Raw genomic sequence first — 9,159 nt, forward strand, 5'->3', positions numbered from 1 at the left:
ATTAGTTAACATTTTGAAGTAAATAGGGTCCTTCATTCCTTCAAGTTAGTCAAGATTTCCTAATAAGAAAGATATTGTAACAATGGATGTTACAGTTGACGTGGATGTTATCTGAGAAAGAAATATGGAAAAAAGAAGATCTTATTTGCCAGGTCTTAAAACATATGCTTTCGAATTTAACTTTCAAATATAATTTTCATTATGTTGAATTTTAACAGATTATGACTTCAGATTTTTTATAGACTTTTGTGTGGTTGTGCTTATTAAACATGTCACTCTCCTTATTTTGCAATATTGTGTTCTCTTTGGTATTAAATTATTAAAATTTCTTTAAAATATCTTCTATACTTTATAAATTCTTCCTTCAGAACTATATTCTCAGGTTTTAAAAAGACTTATTTATGTTCTATTTCTATAGTCTTCAGAAACATTTGATTAATTGGAGTTTATGACCAATACTAAAATATACCAGTCGCAAAACTAATTTAAAAAACTGAAGTTTATATAAAATTATAAAATCTAATGGCTCAGGTGAATGAGTCCAATGTAATTCCCTTTCTGTTCCTATAAAAATAAAATAATTTAATTGCATGTAATAAATATTTGAAAAGCAGTGTTTAATTTGTTTTGAGTTCAGAGTTTCAGGAGAAGAGTAACATAAAAAGCTCCATTAAGCAATATTCTTGGACCAGAACTACTCTACAATAATTCATCCATATTTCTTGAGTGTTCATAGAGTAAAAATTAAACTTTTTAAGTAGCGAGTAGAATACAGTTGAAATATGTGGTTGCCAAGATGTTGAAAAATAATAAATCTGAGTGTTGATAACAAAATGCAATGGAAACTTCTATTTTTGTGCAATTAAGGTATTTTGCACATAATCCCCTAATGGCTACACATTTGTGCCCTGTAACTCTTGTTAACATCTTGTATACCTTCCCTACATGGCTAGGCCTTCATTCTGGAAAGCCAATATTCCAGAAATGTAACATCAAGGGAAGTACATCTGTCATGACATCAACACATTTTTTATCTGCTCTTTTAATTTCTCAAGTGACACTGTAATAGTTGTTTCTACCTCTTCGGAGAAAAACATTTAACCTCTTTAGATAATATAGAGATTCCCCAAAAACATGGTTTTTCAACTAGTAAGATGGTAGTAGTGCACAGCCCACCACAGTATGGTCTGGTCCACCAAATGGTAGCTGGAACAAATAAAGAGCTGGTAATTCCACTGTGCTGTCTGTGGCTGACTTTTACTGCAGTATTATCCATGGGCGACTCTAGCTGTGGGTGTGGACTCTCACGTGGAAAGAATATCAGGGGAGGGGCCGGCCCGGTGGTGCAAGCGGTTAAGTGCTCGCACTTGCCTGCGGCGGCCCCGGGGGTTGCCGGTTTGCATCCCGGGCGCGCACTAACGCACTGCTTGTCAAGCCATGCTGTGGTGGCGTCCCATATAAAGTGGAGGAAGATGGACATGGATGTTAGCCCAGGGCCAGTCTTCCTCAGCAAAAAGAGGAGGATTGGCAGATGTTAGCTCAGGGCCAATCTTCCTCACAAAAAGAAAACAAAAAAAAATGAATATCAGGGGAATCGATCTGCCATTGAGTGTGTGCTGAAAAATACCCACACAAATCTTCCTGGAGACAGAGCTGCATTTGTTGATGTGTCTAGTTGTGTATATGTGAGATTCTCTCCATTCCCGAGTCTCAGTTAGCTGCTTTAAATATTTGTGGTGTGCTCTGAGACAACCAGTGCATTTCCTTCACACGCGACAAGGACACTGGTTATGATGTTCTCCTGCTCTTTTGTACACTAAGGTCACAAAGGTTAGTACAATTCATGGGAAATGAGTGTGAAGGAGCCATGGGTGTCTTTTGTAAGTTACTCTGCCAGATTGTGGCCAAAACTATTTTCAAACGGTGGGGGGAAACTGCATTTCTTAGTAAGAACAGGAATAACAAAAATCCTAAATGTCTTTGGGTAGATAATAAAATGTATTACTAACAGATAACTTACAACTATATGACTAACAGATAATTTACATTTAGAATTCCAGCCCCTTTTATGGTTATGATATAATGTGTGCAAATTGGTTGACACTTAGTATACTGTGTTCAATAAATGTTAGCTTCTGATAGCATTGTGTTGTGACAGTATTTTACTGTCAGTAATAAACTTATCAATAGTAATAAAAATTGTGATGGTATTGTACAGCAGCCCCGTTTACAATCTATATGGCATCAAATATGTCTCGATTTCTAGATAATGTCTTTTAAATGCCATTTAATGCAGCTGGAAGGATTTGGTTATGAATGCTTAATGTCTCTTTTTAAAAAATTTATTAATCATCACTAGGTTTTAGATTCAAAATCTCTATAGTGATCTCTCTATGGTTTTCTATGATTCTAAGCATTACTCTTTAAATGTGTTGGGATTTCCGTGGACTCTGACATTCGGAAGCCAAATAACCATGGAGGCGGAATTGATGGCCTTTGCTCTTGAGACTTTTGATGTCCTGTTGTCCCATTAGCATCAGTTCTGCCTGAGTGCCCGCTCTTACTCTTACTTTTCTTTGGGTTAAAGCAGTCCTTCTCATTTTTCTTCCTGAAGCATCCCTAGTACCAGAGGAGAGAAACTGCAAATTCCCATGAGATTGCTGGTGTATTGAAACGTCGGCCGCAGCTTGACGTTTCTTTCAAGTTGAATGTGCAATGATCAAATAGTACATTAATTTTACATTCCAGGCCATAACAATCCCAGATTTATTTTAGTATCCAAGAGGTGTTTCAATTTATATACCACCAAGGATAATGAATTCTCCTGGGCTTTTCTCCTTTCTCCTTGTCTCCCAAGACCTCTGTTTGAGGAGAATTTTTGAGCATATTCTTTAGAAACGCCCTGTACAATAATCCTTAAACACACACTATACACCAATACCTTTAAATGGCTTAGCTACTCTGAAATACCTAATATATCTTGTGGGAAATGATACACGGGACAGAGATGTTTTTTGGGAGGAGATGTGGTATAAGCTGGCTAGTTAAGAGGAGTTTGAGAGGGACTGTGAGGGGAGAGAAGGATGCTAATTGTTTGGGGGAAATCGCTGCACAAAAAATGGGAAAAAGCATGAGATAGGAATGCCATCCAGGATGGGAGCTGTTAACAATAAACTTTATCCTTTACAATTTTACCCAAAATTTGTCTTTTCTAGTTCTGGTACCCTTATTGGGAGGACTCAAGGAATTGATTCCTTGAACCACACAACAGAAAGATGACCTCTATTCCTCCTTCTTAAAAAAATAGAAAACAAAATTTTTACATGAATGTTTCCGTGTAAACGCTTCATAACTTAGTCTTTCATTTTTTCTTCTTCTCTTAGTTAACAATTTAATTTCTCTATATTTTTCTGTCTGTATTGCTCAGCCAGGCCATGTTGTCTCCTGGTTATCAGGAGAAAGTGTGTTGTGTTTTTGTGCACTGGCACAAACTGTTTTCTCCAATTGGCCATTGTTTTCTAGAGAGACTGACTCCTATTTACCAGAACTGGCACAGTCTGGCATTTAGGCCTGGATGGCACATCTCAGAACCGATGAGATGACATCCTGGTTGATTGAGTAGACATGTCTCTTAAACTGCTGCAGAAGGGATATGAGAGCGTTACACGTTTGCAGTACCTAGCTTGATATTTTTGCATATTTCACTATTCTCTTGCAGTTAGGGAAGATGCCAATTTTGCTTTTGTTGTGCTTTTTAAAATGCTTGATGAAAATTTCAAAACTAAAAGAAAAAGGAATACTTAAAAGTAGTACTCTGAAAATGAGTGTGGGTATAATCTCTTTATTAATACAGTTTGGCTTTTAATGGAATATTTCCATGTGTAATACTGTACATATCTTTGTAAAACAGACTCTTGTAGATGCATTTTAAAGTTAGTAAAATTTATATTAAAATATGCACAATACCAAGATATTTATTATATCTTGGTTTATTATAGTTGTAGAATTTGTTAACTGTTTTTCTTATCACCTTATAGTGTAGTTTACTTGTGATTACTTAAATCACAAACAGCTTTCCAACGTATTATCTTTAATCTTTAGGGAGGCAAAAGGATATTTTTGTTTTTACAGAAGAGAAAATGGTCCAGGGAGAAGTTGTTGGAGCTAAAAACAAAACTAAGATATTCTGACTTTTGTCCCCGCCCATGGGTTCTTTGGGTACCCGATCTTCCTGACTCTGTAGATCCCATCTCTAAGTTCTGTCAGACTGTATGGCATGGGCAGTGATTTTCCTTTTGTCTGTGTTGTTTCCATGGGTAACAGTGAGCAGGAGGCTTTAATGTGCTCTGTAGAGAGTGCACGATTTGCCTTGAAGAGATGCCGTGTCATGTAGTGGTTAAGACTATGGCCCCTGGAGCCAGCGCCTGCACTTTATTTCAACCCCAGCTCTGCCGCTTAGCAGTGTTGTGACTCTGGGAAGGCGACTGCTCTGGGCCTCAGTTTTTTTTATCTGTAAACTGAGAATAAGAAAGTGCCTATCTCATAAGGATGTGATGACAATTGAATGAACGAACGTATATAAAGCACAAGGAAGAGTGCTTGCACGGAGTGAGCACTTTATATGTTGTATTTTTATTACTATTACTCAAGAATTGCATTTTCAAAGTGGATATGACTTCGTTTTTCAATGTCAAGAGGGGACTCATTAGGTCTACACTGTTAAGACCCAGCTCCCCAAATTCTGCTGGTATAGTGAATATTTTTCCCTTAGAAAATCCATCTCTATCTGACAGATTGTTCCTTCTCTAGTCTTTAGTTGTAGTCTAAATTAAATTATAAACGCGGTGTGTGGAATAGGTGCTGAACTAAGAGGGAGAAGACCTGGACTTTAGTCCCAGCTCAGTCATTAACCAGCTGTGACCTTGGGTCCGTCATTTAAGGTCATCAGGCTCAGCTTCTTTTCTCCCCATGAGAGGGCTAGACTATAAAACTTCCAAGTTTACTTCTAAAAGTAAACCCATTCCATGACGCAGCCTTTCTCTGAGTCTCCACTTTGTAGAGGAACGCTCCAGCAATCAGTGTAACCTCCATATCCTCCCATATCGTCCTTCGCAGTTTCAGGGTCATACTCTCAGGCGTTGCCGTGAGAATGGAGAGGAGAGAGAGCAGGACCTGCTTCCTCTTTTGTCTGTACACTATGGAAACATGCTCTGGCTTCCCCAGGTGTAGTCCTTCAGGCCCCTGGGCCAGCATCAACATATGCACTCGATCGTTATAACGATGAACTAAAATAAAAATAATGAGAAAAGCTCTTCTTTAGACACTGATGTAACTGACGGCTGATGATTCCCCGTGATTGTCATTTGCTTTTTGTTTTGATTGACACGCTGAGCCTCTTTTGATTGACACGCTGAGCCTCTGGAGCCTCTCTTTCTCCATCAGCCAGATGGGAACATTGTCCTCAGGATGATGGAAAAGACAGAAGGAATGTGGGTAACTAACAATTTATCAAAAGACAGATTGTGGGGCAGGCCCCGTGGCCTAGTGGTTAAGTTCAGTGCGCTCTGTTTCGGTGGCCTGGGTTCGGTTCCCAGGTGTGGACCTACACCACTCGTCGGTGGCCATGCTGTGGCGGCAACCCACATACAAAATAGAGGAAGATTGGCACAGATGTTAGCTCAGGGCAAATCTTCCTCAAGGGAAAAAAAAAAAGAGGAAGATTGGTGGCAGATGTTAGCTCAGGGTGAATCTTCCTCAGCAAAAAAAAAAAAGGCAGATTGCAAGGATAACCCAATATGTAAAAACCAGCTCACCAAGCATAAGAGTGTGTGATTTACTTTACCGAAGATGTTTTGCTTTGTAAGCTCTTGTACACCGAGGGGCTGACTTAATTTTCAGTTCTTTAAGGAAGAGCTTCTTTCCTTGTTTTCTCTCAGGCCTAGGAATGCTGGGCCTGGGTGGGACAGGAGTTGCAGCAGGGCGCAGGTGATGAAGGGCTGACTGTCCTCGGTACAGTCAGAGGAGGGTCCCCACTGAGGTGGTTCCCTACTACAGGAATCTCAAGGGGCTGCTGGTAACCACAGAGCTGATCGACAAGGGTCAAGTTGAGGTCTTTGGCTTAAAGAGCAAAGACTGTCAATAACGCTAGGAAAGAACCTTGGGTTAAACCTTGGAAAAGTGAGCTCTGGAGTCTGGGTCTGTTTCCTCACTGAACAACAGCACTAAGGATATAGAGTGATGTCACTTAGGATATGCCTGGCCCATAACTTCCTTCTTTGATGTATATTTCTACCTGTTTGTAGGGCCAAGGAGATCTGTTGAAGAATGCCAAGAATGAAGCTATAGAAAACATGAAGCAGATCCAGCTGGCGTGCTTGTCTTGTGGACTTAGTAAAGCCCCCAGCAGCGGTGCTGAGGCCAAGAGCAAGCGCAGCCTGGAAGCCATAGAGGAGAAAGAAAGCGGCGAGGAGAACGGGAAGCTGTGACCCTCAAGCAGTTCACTCATCCTTCCTGTCATGGACTCTGGTTTTTCTTTCTTGTTTTCTTTCTTTAAGCTTTGTGGAAGTTCACAAAAAGATGCCCTCTATGGGGTATTGGACATAAACAGATATTTTCACAATGTCAGTATTTTATCATAGTTAATTTATCTAAGTTAAAACCTTTAGTAGCAGTGTTATAAATTCTGAGCTGTGTGTACAGACTCATGTATGGATGTGGATGGAAGTGTGCGTATGTGTGTGTGTGAGAGAGAGAGGGAGAGACAGAGACAGAGAGAGAGAGAAATAGAGAGATTGAGAGAGAGAGGTCCTGTTAAAATCTATTCTGTGTTGCATTATTCATTTAGTAAGTTATTACTTTATCATTTTGGGACAAATTTGTTAATCTGAAATTCTAAAGAGCACTCACTATAACCTGTTGCTGTGTTTAATTTTACTTCTCTACATTTTTCATTTAATGTAGAGATCTTAACATAGCTTCTCGTTGAAGGAGGCCAAATTCACCAATGCACAGATGCTTTAATAGATTAAATATAGATGAGAAAAATTCCTAAGAATCACAGTAGAAATAAAAGTGAATGAAAGGTAAACAAATGATCAGAATTTCTGCAAAGATCAGCAAAGTCATTTATTTCTTCAGTTAGTGAACTCTTTAAAATATTTATTAAATAAAATCAATTTTTAGAAAGTTTTTTGTAGTTGTTTACTAGAGAGATGTGACTTCAGTGGAAAAGCTGATCATAAGTGAATTTATACCCACGTATGTGGTACTCTGAGACACAGTGAAAACTCTGTTGTAATTAGGATTTTGCTGTGACAATAATATTCAGTTATGAAATTTCAAGGTTGAGATTTGTAGGAAGGTCTCATTCTTCCAAACTGGGAGTCTAGCATTCATTTTCCATAAGAGACATGGGCAGCTAGGAGGTCTTGGCTTTGACTGAATTTAGAGTACTAAATTTAAATTTAAAGACATTGTTCAAACAATACCGTATCACATTGAGCTGATATAAATTCTGTGGGTCAGATAACATCTTCATGATGATTTAAGAACTAACTGATTACAAAGTGTCTATGATATGATTTTAACACATGCAGGAAAACATACACACAAAAGAAGCAAATGACTAATTAGGGTACGTTTATAATTGCATCCATATCATTTTACCCTAATTTCTTCATAAAGTACTTGAGTGTAATATGTTTGTTACCTCCAACAGAACTAAATGTTCTATGATTATGAAAATATATTTATTTAAAACATTGCTTTTATTTTGAAAAGCTTCTTAATTAATTTGATTAACAAATATGCTAATTTGGGGGAACCTAGGGAAGATAATTGTTGAAATTTTGCAAATATAAACATCTTCTATAGCTACCGTGTTATTTCTGACTTCTTAACACTATTATGTTCATGTTGCACATTAATGAAAGAGTAAAGATATGAAACAATAATTTTATTGTTCTCTTTTATTGTGAATTAATTGAAAAAGGAGAGATAATGAAAATGGGTTATTATATCAAAAATATTGTAAAGAGCATATTTTTATGGACCAGATATGATGAAATTTCTTCTTGGGTTTAAAACTGGGCACTTGGAGAGGTACCCGAGCTCATTTTAAGGTAGGTTTCCAATGGTACTACAATAGCCTGAAAAAATTTCTTTACTCTCCATTATACTTAACCTGCATGGTTGAAAGAATAGTGGAATGAATGCAGGTATCTAAGCCCCTTATGATGACAAAGATGTGATATGGACAGAAACAAATACCACCTTACATCAGCCAATTGGTTGGTTTCACCTGTGGACATCTTCAACTCCCTGAATTCCACTTGGAGAAATCCATGCTTTTACTGGTGATACAGAGAGGTGGGAAGAGAAGATAAAGAGTGGCAAACTCTCAAAGAATATTCATTCATTTCTTTACTTGAGGTTCAAATCCAATCCTTGAAAGAGGCTTCCCTAGTTTATTCCATTTGTTCTGGAGCTCTCTCTCACTTAGGACCTACCCAAATATTCTTGAGAACGTGATATGGATTCCACCTCATCTAACGCTAATTCTGGCAATGGGTTGTCAGCCATTCTCTGCTCCATTGCATTGGGTATTGTGAGATAGGGAGTGAGGTGTGGCAAGGAGGAGCTTTACATTCTGAGAGTGGAGAAATTGTAAGGGAAAAGGTCCCTATGACGGTCCTGCCTCTGGATGGAATAGCAGAAATAAACAAACAAAACTTGCTACACTGTTACAGTCTGTGAGTGTCTGTCTCCTTACCACACTTGAGCTGCAGTAGAAAAAGCCCCCTTCCATCCACTTAGCTTTTGGCCACACTAGGAAAGTAGTGTGGGAGATATTAATTCTATTTTTGTTTATTAATTTTTACGTTACCAAGGGGATTTGAGGCAGAGATGGGAGGTATTATCACTGACATTTTATAGGTGAGAAAGCCCAAGGCCGCTGACATAGTATCTGAAAGAATTGACTTTGAATTCTAGTCTGTCTGATTTTATGTGCAAGAGTATTTATTCAGTGATTTTGGTTTTTAGTTTAATTCTCAAAATTTTAAACTAAACTATTAACTCTTTTCTTTATAACCGCAAATAAAAAGAACTTTGTTGTATTTTCTGATACTAAAATATTAGTGATCAATATAAAAGTGCAAA

General features: G+C 38.1%; 1 protein-coding gene across 3 annotated transcripts in view; it reads left to right on the plus strand.

Moving 5' to 3' along the window:
* Positions 1 to 7,941, plus strand: part of PLCL1 (phospholipase C like 1 (inactive)) — a 326,580-nt gene extending 318,639 nt beyond the window's left edge. For all 3 annotated transcript variants that reach the window (XM_087435551.1, XM_087435550.1, XM_004426769.3), the window contains exon 6: positions 6,303 to 7,941. In XM_087435551.1, coding sequence (XP_087291677.1) covers positions 6,303 to 6,485 — 183 coding nt within the window. In that variant the 3' untranslated portion in view covers positions 6,486 to 7,941. The remainder of the gene's footprint in view (positions 1 to 6,302) is intronic.
* The last annotated feature ends 1,218 nt before the right edge of the window (positions 7,942 to 9,159 follow it).

The sequence above is a fragment of the Ceratotherium simum genome, chromosome 9 (genome assembly GCF_057802395.1).
Source record: "Ceratotherium simum simum isolate JZ-2026a chromosome 9, ASM5780239v1, whole genome shotgun sequence".
NCBI lineage: Eukaryota > Metazoa > Chordata > Mammalia > Perissodactyla > Rhinocerotidae > Ceratotherium > Ceratotherium simum.